The 19,985-nt window shown below is 34.7% G+C and overlaps 2 protein-coding genes across 2 annotated transcripts in view; both read left to right on the forward strand.

Moving 5' to 3' along the window:
• SPAG16 (sperm associated antigen 16) overlaps positions 1–2,157 on the forward strand; it is a 743,404-nt gene extending 741,247 nt beyond the window's left edge. Inside the window, exon 16 of the mRNA XM_090288280.1 lies at positions 1,890–2,157. Within this exon, the coding sequence (XP_090144406.1) occupies positions 1,890–2,065 (176 nt within the window). The 3' untranslated portion in view covers positions 2,066–2,157. The remainder of the gene's footprint in view (positions 1–1,889) is intronic.
• A 3,694-nt stretch (positions 2,158–5,851) lies between these two features.
• Positions 5,852–19,985, forward strand: part of VWC2L (von Willebrand factor C domain containing 2 like) — a 140,767-nt gene continuing 126,633 nt past the window's right edge. Inside the window, 1 exon segment of the mRNA XM_090268753.1 lies at positions 5,852–6,308. Within this exon segment, the coding sequence (XP_090124879.1) occupies positions 5,919–6,308 (390 nt within the window). The 5' untranslated portion in view covers positions 5,852–5,918.

Consider the following 19,985-nt stretch of genomic DNA (forward strand, 5'->3'; position numbering starts at 1 on the left):
AGGTTTGCAAATAAGCTATATTTATCATGGTTAGCTTTACTCTTATAATTTTTCTCTGTTTTAGAGGTTTTCAGAACAATTTTTGGTATAATTTGTGATTAAATATTTCACTGTGACTTTTATGGCAATATATAGAATTTTCATGATGGAATGGACAAATTCTAATTTCACAATATATCACCTACTTAAAATTTGTCAAGAAGTCATCATTGATAACAATGCTATCTGGATGTGGAAAACATAATTCAAAGTGCTTCTGATTAAACAGCAGCTCCCCTATACATATATTATCATTTTAAGCAAGTTTCTTAGTTTTTTTCCAAGTTTCTCTTTCTACACTAATATAATGAGCTTACTATTATTTCCTTTATTAGATTATTGTAAGGATTATATAACTAAATCTAGTATCTAGAACGTTAAAAGGGTTTAATGGATTTTAAATGTTGTTACTAAAATGATACTATATATCTTCTAAGTTTTATTAGATAATCTCATTAATAGTACTAATACCATATTTATTACCCCACATACTGAACTTATGTAAACATAATCTATTGTTTTTATTTACCTCCAAATTTCTTGATAGTTTGATACTGAACTTTTAAAAGTAAAAATATTGGTTAGGATTGGATTTCTGATATGTTTTTTCCTTTAACAAAATTATTCACTCAAAAGTATGTGGTATAAAAATTATGAGAACACTCAGTGTTGCATTCAGTTCTCTTATGCAATAAAAGTTTAACAGAATTTTGAATTTTAAATTAGAGTAAAAAATACTGAAGTCATCTTTGAAATGGAGGTATTTCACCTCAACTCCAAAGAAATTTGCTGAGTTAATAAATGTCACAACTTATAAAGCATAAATGTATTATTATACTTTTAAGCCCTGGCTGGTTTAGCTCAGTGAATTGAGCGTCGGCCTGCGAGCTAAGTGTCGCTGGTTCGATCTTCCAGTCAGGTACATCAGAGAAGGAAAACTCTGACTCCAAAAAACCTCCGCTGCCTTGCGGCATACCTCTTCAGGGGAAAGGCTAAGGGAGTAAAACCCCGACAGAAAATCCGGAGCCGGAGTCCCTAAGGCGGTTTGATGTTGTGGTCAACACCGGCAACTCCTGCGGCGCACCTGAACCCAAGCTGTATCGACTCCGTCTTTCCCTTGGACCCTTCAGCTGCGAAGAGAGGGGGGGTCTGCTGCATGGGCAACAGCGGACCCTCCATATTACCCTGCCCAGGCTCTGTAGCTTCAGCGTCATCGCACGGGAGGAGACAGATACCATGTCACTCCCGAGTCGGACTGCACAGCCATTCTCGGCGGTGCAGATGGACTCTTAAGAAGCTACACCATCGTCTCTCGAGACGGACGGCTGCCGACGAGGATACTTTTAAGCAATAATTTAATATAATTATAATAAAAATTTTAAACATCATACAAATTTGAAAATACAAAGCATACACTATATGTATGTGTGTTTGCCATATGTACATTTGAAGCCTATGTTTTTAAACAATTTTTCACAAACAATTTACTTGAAAAAGTTGCTTAGTGCTTTCAATCTCATCTCAAAATTATTTATTAATTCCAAGTTTAAGGAGACTAGCAGGCATTTGATGACCTCTGCATAAAATGTAGATAAATCATTAGGTTTTACTTTCTCACTTTAAATTTTTATGATCTCTTCATTGACATGTCTTAATTTTGACTGGAACTGTTTTCTGTTCAGACAGGAGTTAGTTCATGTTTAATGACTGATATCTAACATAAAATGAGTCTGTTGAATTAAAATTGAAACAAAACTATATATTCCATTGCTTATAACTTGTGGTGACTTGAAATAAAACTTTGATATTCTCCCCTCTTTCTCTCTTCTCCCTCCCTCTCTCCCTCTCAGGTCAAGTGTTAGCTCAGGCAAGTGGCAGTGGGATCATTCATTTGCTGGACCTTAAATCGGGGCAGATTCACAAGCTGTTGGGCCATGAGAACGAAGCTCACACAGTCGTGTTCTCTCGGGATACCAAGAGTCTGTTTTCTGGAGGCTCTGAAGGCACTGTTCAAATGTGGTCTTGATGGGCAGCATATCCCACTGCATGGGGCATTCCCTTTAAGGTTTGAAAATACCTCGTATAGTCCCGAACCAGTGACTACCTGGTTAACTATGCCAGCAGATAACATTTACCATTTGCTTTAAAACATGCTTTGAACACATGTTTTAAAGCTCATACTGTTACCAATAAAAAAATAAACTTTCTGCTCATTTATTTGTGTCTGGGTGTTCGTTTGTTTCTTTTTCTTTTTTTCTTATTTTGATAAGATTTTAGAGACAGAGCATTTTTGCTAGGAATTTGGAAGAAACAGCTTTACAATGACGCCTAATGACAGACTAGATGAATTACAGGAGATTGATTTTGAATGTTATAGAACAAACTGCAGGAGAATCAGGGTACTTTTTATTTTTTTTTTTTTAATCAAATTCAAGCTGCAGGACGACTTAAAGTTTAACCACGTAGCACAGGGAAAGTGTTTCCTCAACCAGAATCAATTAGAATGGTGGAGCATACATTTTACAGATTATTTGACAATGATTATGCTTTATCTAGAAATAATAATCAGAGACTGCAGCTGGTTTAAATATAAATGCAAAGCTCTTCCGGAACTTTCACCTCTGCAGCCCATCCAAGAATGCATTAAGTGTAATTACAGTGCTTTGTTTTTCTTAAGTTTTTACTATAATTTCAATGCAATTAAGTATCTCGCACGTAAGATGCTCCCCCCACCCCCACCCCCGCCTCACGCATGCATCAGCTGTATAAAGTGCGACTGCTTAGAGAACGCTAGCCTGGTCTAAAGCAGCAGCTCGGGATTTCGGCCGAGATGGGCTCAGAAGCCAGTTGGCGCTGTCCGTGGTGCTGAGGAATTCCCGGCTGCCGGCAGAATGAGCTCCACATCAGCAGTCTGCAAACTGCTCTCAGTGATGCAGAAACCCAGCTAAAGTTGCTCCTTGCCTTCATGTCCACAGTTAGTATTATCTGGTGTGTAAGAGGGGATTCAAGCAACATATTGTGGATGATGCTGATGTTATTGCCAGCGGAGCGGGCTTTAAGCTACAGCATGCTGTTGCTGTTTGTGATCCACAGAGCCTAGCCAAATCACCTCTACTGCCGTAGCAAACACTGTGTAAGTGAACTCATGTGTGGAAGAGGCGTAATCAGCTGGGAAATTTCATAGAAGGATCTGAGGAAATGCTAAAAAGAAGTTCAACATGATTCTGCTACCAGGGTCTGGATTTCTACAGGACCAGCACTGCTTCTTGCATTGAATTTTGAAGACGGGTCCAAAGCATATTTCTTATGTGTGTCTGCTGTATTTCTCTCTGGAAGGGCGGGAGACTGCTTCTTGACTGTGGTTCGAAATGGGAGCTAGGGAGAATGGATTGCCTTTAATTCAAGCCTGAAAATGTATTATTTGGATAACTAAAGAGGAACTGGTTTCCTAAAACATTCCTAATCTTTTACTTCATATTGGTCTATGACCCCTATCACCACCATTAACCTCCAGAGTGATTAGGTAAGTGCATCTTATGACATATGAGTTATGTTTGTTTTCTCAAAGAAAGAGATGCAGTCATTTTAAATCATATGTAGCAATGTGGGGAGGGGGGAAAGTTTAACTAGAAAGTGATCTTCCATTTAGTAAGGTTTACTTATTTAAAATCTTCATACAAACATTATATTGGATTTCTCTAATTTTTTTCCCTCTTAAATAGTGTCTTAAACTGTACTAGAGCAGCTCAATTATAAAGTGGAATTTTAAAAATAGCCTAAGAACTTTCTTATATTAAATAGAAAACCCTGTTTTCTTTATGCAGATTTTAAAGGTATTTCATATATGTTTAATCTTTATGTAAAGTGGATATTATACCCCCTTTTTTACAGTTTAATTTTACACTTACCATAACCTAATATTAATGCCTACCTGTAGCTTATAGACATTTCTGTCTATGTTCTTTTGAAGCAGAATGATATGGGTATTTTATATGGCTTATCTTGCATGTACTGACAGGTGCTACTGGAATACTATAAGGAAGCACACTAGCTTTTTTTTTCTCCCAAAATAAACTTTCTAAATATGTAAGAAATGTACAAAAAGCATGCCTTAATTAATAATATGTGTGTATATATATATATATATATATATATATATATATATGTGTGTGTGCTTTTTCAGAGGCTTCTCTTATGTTTGTAGCCTCTGTAGTAATTTAAGAGAAAAATGCTTTGTCAAAGGGAGTTTCCAGCTTCTCAACTAGAATTATAGGTTTGCAATTTTTTGTTCTGTCATGACTCATTATTTTTGACATATTTCAAAAGAAATCCCTCTCAGTTAACATTACCTACCCAAAAGGAATTCTAATCTGAAAGAGCAATTTTCTCTTGAAGGGAGAGCATGAATATACTACCTTCCATTTTACTATTACTAGAATTTACATATCTAATTTAAAATGCAAATGTTATAGTTCATAAAGTTTCCTAATGCCATTTTTACTTTATTTAAAAGTATCAACTGCATGTTAGGCTGAAAACAAATGTTTATCATTGCTCTTATTGTAATCTTAAAATAAACCAATAAACAGTATTCATAAGTGATCTGAAAATGTCCTATATATAATTTTCGTGATATTTGGCATAAAGCCAAAAACATTTAATTAGACAAGTGAATTATCTGACAACACTTCTTCTTATTTATGGCTCCCTAGAGTCAGTTTCCCCATAAGTTAGTCACTCTAAACATTTGTATAAGAACCCACTAGCAGCACTCCATACCAAGCACTAAGTGAAGTTTACAAGAGTCAATGCCACCACACAAATAAGACATATTTACTATGAATGGCAACACCTCATTGCTATTCTATGAAACCAATAAATAGTTTGACACTGGCATTTTTGTGGAAAATATCTTTAACATGTCAAAAGAGATGTATGTTTTCAAGATTATCGGATAGTATTTATTGTATGTTGAAGTAATTCGTTTGAATAATATTGCATGAATACTAGGTTCAAGTTGCTATTAAAAAAATGCTCAGATACATCCTCCCTGCCCACTAGGAGCTTACTCTCTGAATAAGATAAATATGTGAGAAATAACATAAATAACAGATTTCTCTTGTATTATTTATTATTTTTAATTTTCTATCTTATTCACTGGAATAGTTATGCTATTTTTCTTCTTAGCTAAATTTCAAAATCTGTATTTAAATTGACTGAAACAAGTAACCCACATTGAGACCATTGTTTTTCTCCAATTATGAGCATAAAAAAGTAGTAAGGCCTTTGTACTAGCTCCAGTCCAATTACAATTTACATTCAATTGTTGGTTTCTTTCATTTCTCTTAGAAGTAGAACTTTTCTCACTAATCTCTTGAGTTTTCATACAGATGAGTATAACATATATACATTCTATCACTAATATGGTTTCAAGAATAATAGAGAATGTGAATTCAATTAATCTTGAAATATTCATAAATAACCACTTGTAAAATCACCATTTGAAGGTTAGTAACATCATCTCTTATAATTTAGACAAAGCCAGACCTTTGGTATTCGGAAGATAAATTCAAGCTAAAGGTTCCTATTTGAAATAAATCCATAAGACAAAATGTAATGTATATATTGCCAAGATCAACTCTCCAGACTTCATAATAGAGTATAGATAGTTGCATGAACTTAGTCTATTTGAGGTCCATCTTCCAAACAGATCCCAAATAAACAGGTTAAGGGCATAGGCTTAAATAAATCTACATTTTCTTTATATATGTCAAATTGTTTCTTTTTTATTTATTTCAGCCTACCCCTCTTGTATTCCCATGGAAGGAGCTGAGTATATTTAATATTAGGAGCACATCCAGAAGCCTTGGAGGAGGGGGATGGCTCTTCATATTCATGAAGCTTGCATATTTCTGTTGGTCATCCCTGGATTGGTCACCTCTGCTGCCATCAGTCATGAAGACTACCCTGCTGATGAAGGTGACCAGTCCTCCAGCAATGACAATCTGATCTTTGATGATTATCGAGGGAAAGGGTGTGTGGATGACAGCGGCTTTGTATACAAATTGGGAGAACGATTTTTCCCAGGGCATTCCAACTGTCCATGTGTCTGTGCTCTGGATGGACCTGTTTGCGACCAACCAGAATGCCCTAAAATTCACCCAAAGTGTACTAAAGTGGAACACAATGGATGCTGTCCTGAGTGCAAAGAAGTGAAAAACTTTTGTGAATATCATGGGAAAAATTACAAAATCTTGGAGGAATTTAAGGTATGAGTTACCATCCATATTTATTGAACACTAACTTTTCACACCACATACTTAGTAGATTGCTACATTGAAATTAAAGATGAAATGACATTCCCAGTTAGTGTAAGAACCACTGTAGTCAACAAAAGCCAATTGGTTTATGGATCAGTACCTAAAGTGTTTCACAATAATCTTTTATTTTAGAAGTATTTGTAGCGGGCTAACATCTATTTTTTGCCCTTAATCATTTTTTCTGTGTTATTACAAAATATGCCTTCTGACAGGAACACTTTTCATTGAAAGCTATGTGTCTATTAAGTTAATGTTTAAATTGTATGAGATTTTTTTTGTGTGCTGCTTCTTAGCCTGTGTTTGAAGCCATTTAATTATAGCCTGGAACTCTCTGTTCAGTGTATGGAGATTTGAGTGCTATAGAGACACAATTCTGAGCTGTGGTCTTCACATTAAGAATATGCATTAGACCTACTTATTGTAGAGCGTGGTCCTTGTTCTGTTCTCTGATCATTAGCTTAAAAAAAAAACTTATAGGACCCAAGAGAGGACTGAAATTTTATCATAGTCCATTGTAAAAGTAGTAAAAAAAAAAAAAAAACTAAAATCTAAAAACTAATTTTTCAGCCTCCATGGTATTTCTTGACCTTTCTTTTATGCTTGTATCTTATTTTTGAGTAACTTGAAGCTCATTTTTATCCCTTTTTAGAGTTCCTTTTCTCCAATGGCCAGTTTTAATTAGGGTGTTTTACAAGCCAGATCTGAGCCCTGAGGTATAAATTAATATATCAAATTACGCCCTTAAATGTAACAGTAGTTTGTGCCTTGGAGTGTCTGTCATACTGATGGCTTCACATAAAAGATTTTAATTTTATCTAATCATATTCAGGGACAAAGCACTCAAAACCTTATAGGCAAAAGATTACAACTAGTTTTCAGTGTGACTGTGTATGTTTGAGGGAAGAATGTTCGATTATTCACATTGACCAAAGTCCTCCACAAGAGCCAAATAGTAGAAGAAGTCAATACGTGGAAAAGGGTTTTAACTGATAATAATCAGAGTATTCTGTATTTTAGCATTTTATTGCATTCAGTCCATTCCAGATTATGGATACACACCAGTTCTAATTTACCCAAGGATACCCAATCATTTTATCTAGATTCCCAAGAACCTGAGAAGAATTTTAAAGATACTTTTCACATTCAGCTACCTTAAACATAAATGTTATTCTAGACTTTTTTATTTTATGTATACTAATACTTTGTTGCACGATATTGAGAAGAGGCCTGAAAGTCTAGTAAAATTACCATTATTGACATATAATAATAGTTTAGAATATAGTATATTTATTAATGACTTTATTGTCTCTATAATATTGGATACATTTTAACTTTGGCAAAGTAGGTTTACAACTGTGTGTATGAGAAACAGAGTTTATTCTTGTATTATTATTTATTTATTTATGTATTATTAATTATTGTTATTAGACTACTTTTGCTCACCCCTGTATATTCCTGCTACAGTCATTGTATAACTCACTGACATGAACAAATTTTCCACCTGACTCTCTAGGCCATGAGTTTTTTTATTGAAATTAAAAAAAAAAAAAAAAAAAAAAAAAAAAACAAGGATGCTACTTTTCCACATAAATTTAATTATTACCTAGGGTAAATTCTTAAGAATGAGGATCTGAGACCAAGGAAGTTTGTTACTTGTCCAAAATTGTCAAGTTATTTAACCTATTTCTAAATACTGCCATTCTACCAATGAAGTCTACATAACCTCTCAAAGAACTTTGGCTCAAGAGCCAGATAGACCTGGATTCCAGTCTCAAGTCCATCATTTAGAAGTAAGACTTTGGAAAGAATCCTTAAATTTCTTTTTAAGCCCGAGTGGTATTGGCTATAAAATGACCATCATAATAATTGCTTCTCTTGGGAAGCAATATTGGAAAGGTTTAATGAGATAATTTATACAAAGTTAGCAGCCTTGTGATAACTAGTACACAATAGATATTGAATAAATGGTGTTCCTCTTCTTCTACACTCTCATGTCCAGGGATTTGCTCTAAATTGTAAATCCCTCTATGTCTTCACCTATGCTTTATAATAGAAGACCAACTTTAAAAGTCATTCAGTTGAAAGAATTCCAATATATTTTTAAGTATTCTACTTATCTATGTAGAATAAATATCAGCTATAATCTGCCATCTTGATTTTCTTTCAATTCAGCTTGCAAGAGACAAGAATCTGACTTTTAAACATGTATGGTACTTTGGCATATTAACCTTGGCATGTTATTAAGGAGTTTGTATTTTTGAGATATGTTTACATATAATATATTCATCTAACAAGCATTTATTGGGCTGTTTAGTATCCAGGGTAGTGTATATGAACTTATATTGGAAAGCAAGATATCTAGAAGACAAAATCTCCGATCACTAGAAAAGCATGGACAATGTGGAAAGAGATGGGGTGGGGGTAGGGGATAGGGAGAAGCAGTCTAAAGTACAGGACTGTGAAGCTCAGCACCAAGAAATGTGGTGTCAGAAGCTTATCAACATGCTTGAGGTTTGGTCAGCAAACTTTCTTTTTCTTCAGGATGGTCAAATTTGAGCCTGTTTTTAAAGAAGGAATTAAAATCGATCCGGGGAGATTAAAATTCCAAAGAGGAAACTACTCGAGCAAAATCAGAGACTGGGGTAAATAAAATCTACAAAGAGAGCAAGGAGATGGGGATAACAAGCAGCTGGATCTTATAAAAACCCTATTATAACAAGAGAGGTACATTTATATATGTGCTCTGGACAGTGGAGAGAGGAACTTGAATACTGGGCTAAAATATTTAGAATCAGTCAAAAGAATTACAAGGAATAAAATGCAGGTTTATGTGTATAGAAATGACCTAGTTAAATGTTTTTCTAAACAAGAATATCTTGTAGCCAAATATAGAATTGAGTTAGAGGTGAAGATAAATGAATGGCTGGGAAGGTGGGGCAGTTGCAGAAAACAAAGAAGGAGCTGACCAGCATGCATAAGGACAGAAACATTCAGAATGGTGTTTAGGATAAAAATCTAACTTCCCTACTATAGTCTAGATTCTACTCATCAACCTCTCCAAGCATCTCTAACTCTCAGTGACTCCTCTTCCTGTTTGCTTGTACATGCTGTCCTACATTTTCCACCATCGCATGCTTGTATACAGCCAACTAGACTACTTCAAAACTCCATTCAAATCTCATCTCAGCTGGAAAGGCCCTTTCTGATGGTCCTACTGCAGTATCCTGGGCTGGGTCTCACTCTTCTCCTATATCATCTCACTGCAAGCTGTGTACAATGTTAAAACAAGAACAGTAATCATAGCCAGGCACTGTTAAGAGCTTTCTATGTATTAAAATACATTTCATTTCATAATATCAGTATGCGGATTATACTTTTATTGGCACTGTTTTACAGATAAAACTGAAGCACCAAAGTATAAGTAGCTTGCCTGGCATCATATAGCTCTAAAATACATGAACTAGGATTCAAACCCAAGCAGCCAGACTGCATAATCTAGGCTCTTCACCACCTCTACTGTCTTCATCACACTACAACACAATTTGACACCACCTGTCTCTCCTGCAGACAGTGAACCCTTTAAGCCTAGGGACAGTATTTTCTTTTTTCTCCCAACCCCAGCACTACATGAATTCAGTACATTTTGGGTGAATGGCATAATGACTCATTAGAACTGAACCCATTGAATAAAGCAGTTTCTTTAAGATGCCTTAGTTTCTTTCTGTTCATGTGTTGCTCTCTTTATTTTAATTACCTAAAGGAAGCACTCAAAAGTTCAGGTAAAGAGTACTCTTTGGGCCCCTAAAGATGACATACCTTTTTCACAGAGCACCTGTTCCCATCCTGTGACATTCTACTCATCTCCCTACCCCTTCCCAACCAAGGCTCCTCTTGGATCCTGTCTCCCTCCCAGGGCTACAATGACCACCTAGTGTTTTTCTGTGCTGTCTCACTCTGTAGAGTTGCAAAGCGTATGTCCCTCCTTCAGTCTCTTCTGATCATCAAATTCAATTGTAAATTGAGCCACAGATGTCACCTGATAAGAATAACGTTATGTATAAAGGTAGAAATATTTTTCAACATGACTGACGCAAGCTTTGAAAATGGATTTCTCTCTACTCTTTTTGAAAACTCTACATTTCCCAGTGTTCTAGTAATGTTGTATTAGGATAAAGGTCACTGTCTAGTAGGTTCTCTCATCTTTCTTTTATGTGTCCCCAGGCAAAAGGACGCTGGATCTACCTTTGAGGAAATAAGGAGGATAAACAATAAATTATAATAGCATTTTCTACAAAAATATTGATTGTAAATGTAGGCTCTGTCAGCTTTGGCTCTATACTTAACTATCTTCTGCTGAGTTTCCCAAAGGGAGAAATAATTGCTTATTTTGCTCAGTATTTTTATAACTCTCACTCAGCTAGAATTAGCCTTTTTGGATATTTTTTATACTTTAAAACTTGTACTGATTTAGTTTTAGATCAGACACTGAAGGTTATACGACATGCAGCTGGAAGAGATAGTTCAGCTTTGGCATAGCCTGTCTCTTCACTTCAAAGTGATTTTCTCAAGTCAACACCCAGTGCGTTTAATTCAGGATTTGGATTTGCCAAACGTCTTTCATTTTCTGCAGCTTTGACCTTTGTCCTCTTCCCAGTGTGGGCCAAAGACAGTAGATCAGGTTTTTGATTTTGTTTTTTAAAAGGTTCAGTGTGATATTTTTTTTCTCATTCTTCACACTATATGTACATGTTGTCCTTTATAAAGAAAGTAAACATATTTTCATGCTGTGGTAAGCTGCCTAGCTTTTGCCTTGAATTTTGAATTTAATATTTAAATGCTGTGGAATGAAGCAAAGAAGGCAGAAGATTAATCATAGGGCACATTTTCCCAAGTCATCGCACACACAAAAACTGCTGATGCTAGTTAAGGGTTAGAATTGACTGGCTCTTGAATGGGCACCTTCGCAGGAAGACATGTTTTCCAGCCTTCTCATTAATCTGTGCTTCATCATTCATGCCCACTGTTGTAACATTGAATTTGTAAAAGTGTTGGAGCAGAAAGGACTTTTGAATTTTGGTTTGAGACATTTGTTTGATGTCTTCCTTTAACTTTAACATGGTGAAAGAATGGAAGGCAACATATTCTGGTAGTTAAGGACCAAACATGTGGAAGAACCGAAGGAAATGGAGGTGGTAAAGAAACCTCAGTGAAGGGACAAATAGTGAACGCCTCGCAAAAACACACTTTGCCGCACCCCACCTACCCACGCCCCCATCACTGCACCAGTCTATGAAAGGCACAGAAGCTAGCGCTAGGCAAAGAGGGCCCGAGTGCATCTTTCCAGAGGTGTGAAGGTTATATTTATTTTAATCACAAAAGAATTAGGAGGATCTTGAGTTTATGGGTGATATTTTTAAATGTTTTTTTTCCTAAGAAGTGGTTTACAAATTATGGACAAATGGTTAATAGCTACCAGGGACATTTGTAAGATTCCATCTAAAGAAAGTCCTAGAAAACATAATTTTTTATAAGAATCATTTAGGACCTTTGTTGAGAGATTAAGAAGGCTAATTCTATGGTTGCTGGCTCTGCAGAATAGCGTTCTGTATTGCAGAGCATGCTGTGGTTTTCAGTATTAAAATGGCCTTTCAGTAAATTCAGGACGGATTCTCCTTTCCAGTTTAAGTAATTTTAGTCAGTGATAACTGTTGTCCACCTGAGTCTCAGCCCCAGCATGCAGAATAAAGTCTCAAGGTAAATATTCAATGAGAAATTTCATCTTTGTAAATAACTAGGGAACTTCTGCTTAATATATATAATCTCTGACCAATAGCAGAGATGGGAAGTCAATTTTGTTAAAGCTTAAATTTAGAAAGTCCCTTGCACCCTTTCTCAGTATTTTCATATTGTGCTCACTTGGCATTTTTTTCAGTCTATAAAATGACACTCAATCTAGGAAATAGATCAGATTTTTATAATAACTTATTTTTTCAAACACTCTAGTGACAATTTAGGAATGCTTTTCTTCACTCAATACTCTTTCAAATGAGGGCGTAAGTATAAGTGGCTCCAGGATCGTCCTGGAAGCGGCGAAACCGTCTGTTTCCAGACAGAAAAAGGCCTGTGGCTTTAAATTTTAGGAGAACTGATGGTCAGCCAGCCCTTTGGTTAGTGATACATAGAAATAGTTTTTCATTCTCACTCACCGATATATTGTGCGGTCCTTCGTATTGCAAGCTGCTGCTGCTAATGGTGGTAACTGTGTGATAAGAGTAACTACAAGGATTTGTGACTGGGCTTCTGTGTCCTGTGCACACAGGACACATCGGTGTTGATTTGCAGCCGCATCTGAAATTTGTGGGGCTTCTCTCCGTTAGTGACTATCTCAGATTTGAGGTTAGCCTTCAGCCATTTACAGATGCTGTCCATTCCTTACTGACTTCCAGGGGTGTAAGAAGGTGAAACCAAAAAGGGGGGTGACCTGATAGTCCCCCTTCTAAACTTTAACTCCAACTGTACAGGGTGTTGGATATTTTAGAAATTTGTCAATTTTTAAGTGTGGCTTTAATCTCCAAAGCACATAATTGGTCAATGGTATGATATTAACAAGCATAATTGTTTCCATTTCCTATTTATTATTTCATAAATCTGCTCTATGTATTTTATGCAAATTTGGTAGATAATCCTATATAATCTAAACTGAGTTTGTTATATACATACATTGAAGTATGTGTTTGTATTAAATTTGAGGAAACTGGAATGTTTTTACTTCACAAAAATCTTACTTAAAGATTATGTGAATCCTTTGTTTCTACTCCTTCTTATTCGCCCTGACCATATTTTTGTTTGGTTTGGTTTTCCTACAGCTTGATTTATACATCAGGCCATGTTTTATAAATGAGAGTACAGGGAAAATGTATTGGTTTATTTTCAGTTGTACTTTGCCAAGCTTTTGAGGAAGAGCTTGAAACAAATAACTAAGAGGCAATTTAAAGTGATCAGTGATTTTGCTTATCCAGGTGATCTTTCTCAAACAATAGCTCTTGTTAATTGGGAACTGGCTTATTTTACAGTCTATAATTTGTACTTTTATCATCACTATTGATTAACATCAGTAATTTCAATCTAACACACCTCCATTGTTGATTTCCTTGCCTCTAGACTGCCATACAGCACATCACAATAAAGCCACATTTGCAGGGACTTAATGACACCATGAAAAGGGTGAATGAAGTATTAAAGTGACAAGAAAAATCATTTATCTCCTGAAAAAGTTTTCAGGTGATATTTTATGGCTGTATAAATTTTTCTAAAGTGGATAAAAGTCCACTGAACACAACTGCTATCTTTTCCCCTATTATGTCATGTGATCATGAACAAAACTTAGTTTTAATCTTTCTAGCTATAGGGTAGACACTACAATAGCATCATATATGGCTTATGAGGAATAAATATATTGGAAATTTGAAAATTATAGTATTACATATTGATTTATAATGAAATTCTAATTGCCTAAAAGATTTTTTAAATTAAATATTACTTAGATGGTTTCTGAAATCATTTTGTCTTAATACTGACATTTGACTACCACTGTTACTTCCAGGAATAGGACTGGTTTTCTAGTATCTGAGCTTATATAAATTTTATATATAAAAGGCAAATATTTTTTTTTCATAGTCTAGGTCCTTCATACTTATAAAAGCTGACTATAGAATTTTTTAGATATGGAAAAGAACTTCAAAATTATTTTGCCTAACCCCCTTATTTTACAAATGAAAAAGACAAGACCAAGAGAAGCAGTGAGAACAGCACCATGATATAGCTCGTAATTGGCAAAAGTAATACTAATACATTGCTTTCCTGTGTCCTTTTTCTACATTTTACTACCTTTAGGTATAACAGAAAAATGCCACTTATTAGCATCTTCCTTTCTGATAACTATGTTGGATGCAAAGATTTATTGCAGCCAATTGTCTATAGAAATGTGATATCAGGACCTGTCACCATGACAACCCAGATTTACAAGTACACAAGAACTATAAAATACTGGCATATCTAAAATCCCTCTGACACTGTCTCCTTTTACAAACTGTATTCTTAAGTTTGCAAAGGCTCTGATCAAAAGGGTTTTTTTTTGTCTAAAAATTAAAAATTCTATAATTAAACAAACAATATAGGCCAAAATAAAACAAAAATATATTAGATTAAACATTACCTATTTATTTTCACTGAGACTCTACTAGGAAGTAGTAACGGCTCTAAATTAGCTATACATTTGTAAAGAACTAAATTGCCATACATTGGGGGATGTTAGCAATAGAGAACTGAAATTTCCCACCTCTCACTTTGTGGCAAGAATGGAGTGTGCAAAATGGATGAGGTATGCAAAAAATATCTAGTTACAAGGCATTAGAACAAAGGTATATCCTGAAATTGACATATTGTCAGTATCATCTAAGGCAGGAATATTGCAAAATCCCTCAGGTCTTGATCTTTCCTTTTTTAATTATAATTAAAATTGTTTAAATATGTATTTCCCTAAAGTTTCCCAGAGTAGTCTAATGGTCAGTTAGATCTAGGAATTGCTGCTATAACGTAACCTTTTTCAAACTGTCTTTTAGGGAACACTAGCACCCTATGAGATTCTTAGTAAGGATTTTTTTTTTTTTTTTTTGCCATGGTCAAGTAAATTTGAGAAATGATGATCTCTTTAACATCTATTGGAAATGTGCAGCACACATTAGTATATTGACAGCACTTGAACAATTAAGGCTTGTTGGAGAGTCAGTATGTACAGTTCAACAGCGAAGAGCTCCACAGTGTGATTGAACACTGGTGTTTAGAGAGGACTCCTAACACTCACCAGCCAAGTGACCAAGGCAAGCGTTACTTTCCCTCAGTGTGCCTTAGTGTACATGTCTCTAAAACAGAGATAACAGTAAAACTTGGCATGTGAGAAGAGATTCGTAAAAGCTATGTGACATTTTTATTATTATTACTACTAAACTGAATTTAATCCAGTATTTCACAAATTTATGTAATAGTAAAATACCTTTTTTCTCAGAACTTCTATTAACATTTTAAAATTAATAATATTTCAATGAAACACAGTTTAAGAAATATCTTGTTAATGATACAAGAGAATCTTTTATTTCCTTGACTCTTCTGGGTAGTTAGTGAAAAGAAGAATCTATGACTTAGCTTATCCTCTATTGTCTGCTTTTTTTAAAGTTCTCAAAATTGTATTAATATGATTATTGATAATCATTTATTAATTTTTGTTTTATAAAACAATTGGAAAATTACTTATTTAAATTGTAATGACAATGATGCCTATCACCTGTAATCAAAAAGCTAAGACAGAAGTCAGCACATTATGAGTCCTTAGCCAAATCTAGCGCACTATCTGTTTTGGTATATAGAGTTTTATTGGGAAACAGTGGTGCTTATTCATTTCTGTCTATGGTGTCTTTTAGGATAGAATGCAGAGTTCAGTAGTTGCTCCAGAGACTGTATGACCCACGTGGGTGAAAAATATTTACTCTCTGGACCTCTATAGAAAAAGTTTGCTAACTTCTGATATCCGATCCAATTCTTCCCTTTCTACTTCCCTCAAATTGTCCTGTCATCAGATCTTTCTAACTTGCATTCTTGAAGGTTACAGATTCTTTGTGTATTAATAAATATAGGACCTACTTCACTTGTGGAAGGGATCTCTTTTCAGACATGTAAATTTTAAAAGGCCTCTAGATTTGCCTATTTTAAATGTTATGCACATACTTAACAGTAAACATGATTAGTCATATCTCTTTAAATACTTGTCTTCAAGGAGTACAATTTTGCTTCTGTATATAAAATAATTTGCATGGATGTATAATAATTTATATATAATATAAATATAATATAATTTCCTAAATTTCTAAATTATATACAATAACTTTCCACTTACTGAGAATCCTCAAATGAAATAGATAAGCAAGGTAATAAAATTTCCATTATTTTGATATCCTATGTGATCTCTTTTAATGGTGTGACAAGTTGAGTAGGTATTTTTAATATAATGTAGTAGGTTTCCTATTATATCAGTAACTGAAAATATACATGTTGTTTGCTTACTTAGTTCATTATTCCAGCTTTTCAAGTCACCCTACATAATCCATAGCTCAATTTTGTTGTGTCTCGTTTTGCTAAATATCTCTTACATGTGGAGAAGTGGTAGGTCTTGTGGGAGTGTACCAAAATATATAAGATATAAATCTGACCCTCTCGGTGCTTTATCAAAAGGAGTAACACAAATACTACCAGTAACAGGTGTCCTGTAATGGCTGCTGTAGGAACTCCCATGAAGAAAGGAGTAAATCAGTCTGAAGGACGGTAACTTTAGAATGTGAATTTCAGTGCATTGAAAGCATTTTAGACAAAATAGGAAATTTTGCAAAAGTGAATGCAAAGCATTCAGAAAAAAAGTGAATGAACCCTAGTGGCCAGGACGTAGGGTACAGGCTAGACAAAAAAGTGAGAGCTAAGAGTGAGCATGCGAATGCCAGGCCAGGAGCTTGGGTCAACACCTGGAATGAACACAGAGTCACTGAAGGGCTTGGATCAGGGAGGTGACATAACCAGATCAAAACAAGTAGTTGTTGACAATATTATGAAATGTTTTTCGCCAGTGTTCCTTCCTTGAGTTATTTAGTTCTAAGACATATTTATTCTCATTTTATAATTGAGAGGAAGGGCTTCTACTTTAACTCCAGTGCTCTCTCCATTACACCTGATTAGCTTCCATAAGTTACTGTGGACGTTACGCAAGATGTGGTAGAGATGGCTTATTTTCCATTTCAGCATGCACATGTCCTATATTCTGGAATATGCATTCAGTTATATCATATTTCACATTAAGTCCCGTATCTTTCTGGTAGAAATGTAGTACATTGCTAACATGAGTAAAATTCTTTCCCTGCTCCTCATTTTACAGGGCTCAGGTTTTCTCATTTTAAAAACTCCCATGGCCATAAAGAAGAAGCTAAAGAAGCACATTCCCATCGTTTAGAGCAAACAAAACCTGCCTTCTGAATGCCATGAGAATTGAATAGGAATATTTTTGTGATTTTAGGTTTTATTTTTCAATTGTTACATCAATGAAATACAAATTTAAAACAACAAACATGGACCATGATAATAAGTTTTGCAGACTGAGTAATTTCATAGTCAACTGTAAAACTTTCCAGTAGTTAAAAATTGTCATTTTTCTTTATAGTAACAAAAGAACCACAGCTCTCTGAAACTGCACTTACTTTTTACTGCATATTAGTTTTAATTCCCTTTCCCAAATATGACAAGGAAAAAGGACAATCACAAGAATTTTCCTTTTGAAAACAAGACTCTAGGACATTCACATTGCAACTAGAAGGTAATTAAATCAAGACTCAAAAAAATGTGAGCTCAAGTTACCCTGTTTAAAAACAAAACCTGTTTTTAGCACAAATCTAACTAAAGATTGAAGTTTCATCTTTGTAAATAAGAATCTAATTAACTCTCTAAAAATGTTATCCAATGTCTTATTCCATTTAACCATGATCTGAGTACAAACAATGCTATATTTTAGAGATGAAACCCAGATTGTTTTCAAAACTCTAAACAATATATCCTTTACAAAGTCAATACTTTAGATTATTCATGAGAAAATTATTCCATCATTTAATAAAAATAATTTATGATAAATATAGAACTTCCTTGAGAAATACATGACCATTGATAATATACAAAGGGAAATAAAGAAAAGAAACACTGGTCAAGTTGAAAGTTGTGATGAAGATGATAGTCATTTAACCAATGCTATATAATTGGAAAGTCCACATACTTAAAAGTTCCTTTTAGTCTCATAAGCATCAAGTGAGAAGATTAGAGCCCTATTATTATGTAATTATTACCTCCATCTAACAAATGAGAAAACCCAGTGATCTGTCCAAGGTAAAGCACCAGTGTTTGATGGCAGGACCAGAGCTCCAAATGTGGGTATGCCACACAACCAGATTCTACCGGGCAATAGTACTAACAAATTTTATACATGGTTTCAAAATTGTGGCTGCATCTGCTGTACCTTGCATGACAGTGCCCACTAAAGTCCAAAGGTTTGTCAAGAAATTAGTCAAGACTTTTTTAAATTAAAATATACTTTCATCTTATTGCCCATAAGCCATCTCAGTATATTTTGTGGGATGAGGTAAGGCATAAGTTAAGTAAGCATCAAATAACAAAGTCTAAAAGTTAGTAGAAAAATTGCTGAATATTAATACATTTTAATATTAGCAGTTATAAAGCACTTAATTGTATTAACTTTTAATTACTCCTTCCTTATAATACGTTAAAGAACATTACCAGCAAATGGAAAATGAAAGAAAGATTTTGATTTTTAGAAGATGTTTGCCCAGAGAAATACTGAGATACTGGCAAAGAGAGAGTTTTAAATAATAACCTGATTGACACTCTGGTACCAATGGTTTGATGGCACCAGGCCTATCACTCCTATGTCTCCTAGACAATGAAAAACCTGAATTTTGTGTCACCACATAAGGCTGGCCAGCTGAGTTATGGCCCTCTCACTTTTCTGGTATCTCCTCCTTTTAACATTTCCAACAGAATAGGACTGGTGTATTTGTCCCTCACATAGTTTCTTCAGGTTGTAGAATTCTAATGGCGTATTCTTCCCCACCCACACATGGCCTTGTTTTAGTAGATGACTAGCTGTTTAAGTGATATCAACAATCTGTCCTTTCCAGTGTCAACAACAGTGAAGTTTTGAAGTTACTGTTACTCACTTTCCCCTTCTGAATAAATGGATGATAAGTGGAGCATCCCAAGCATGGAGACATGCAGGCTCTACTGAAAACACTCAGTTCATTGTCACCAAAGTCAACTGTCAATCCAGCTTATCAGTGAAGGACTAACGGCTGCTGCTTTTCTAAGGTATTTCACAAATATAGGTGTAATGCTTTAGACAGACACATCTTTATCTCGAATCCTCTAGCCTTTGTCTATTCCATTGGGTTCTCCTAAGAACCTAAAGGCTGGAAAAAACATCCTTTTTTTCCCCCATGAAATGTAAACTGATGTTTCCTTGATAAGTGCACTTGCCTACTTTAAAAAATAACATGTGATTGTAACTAAAGAAAGATGTTTTTTTCTCACATTCTCCTTATCTATGTTTTCTGTATGTTATTCTTCATATTTCAGAAAAGCTGCATTTTATTGTCATGAGACTCCTTGAAAACATCATAAAAAAATTGGTTCACTAGACCATCAGTTTAATCAGGATAGTCAGTATGTAATTATAGAGTTTCCTGCCGATAAAAGATATGCCAAAGTATATCAATTTTTTTTTCAGAAAAATACCATTACAATAACAAAACAAGCCATTAATATAATGTTAGGTTGTGTTGCCACTATAATGAAGAATTTATAAGAATGAGGGGACTTTTTTCGTACTTTGTAATTAATCATTTTATAGTGGGCATTTTATCAACTCTTTTGCAATATTCTTTAGTTTTACATTAGCTTGGAGTAATTGCAAATAAAAATAGAAAGATTAATTCCAATAATCTTGTCTCCCATTATAATAGCCATATC

The sequence above is a fragment of the Furipterus horrens genome, unplaced genomic scaffold, assembly GCF_987537825.1.
Source record: "Furipterus horrens unplaced genomic scaffold, mFurHor1.1.pri manual_scaffold_1, whole genome shotgun sequence".
Lineage (NCBI taxonomy): Eukaryota > Metazoa > Chordata > Mammalia > Chiroptera > Furipteridae > Furipterus > Furipterus horrens.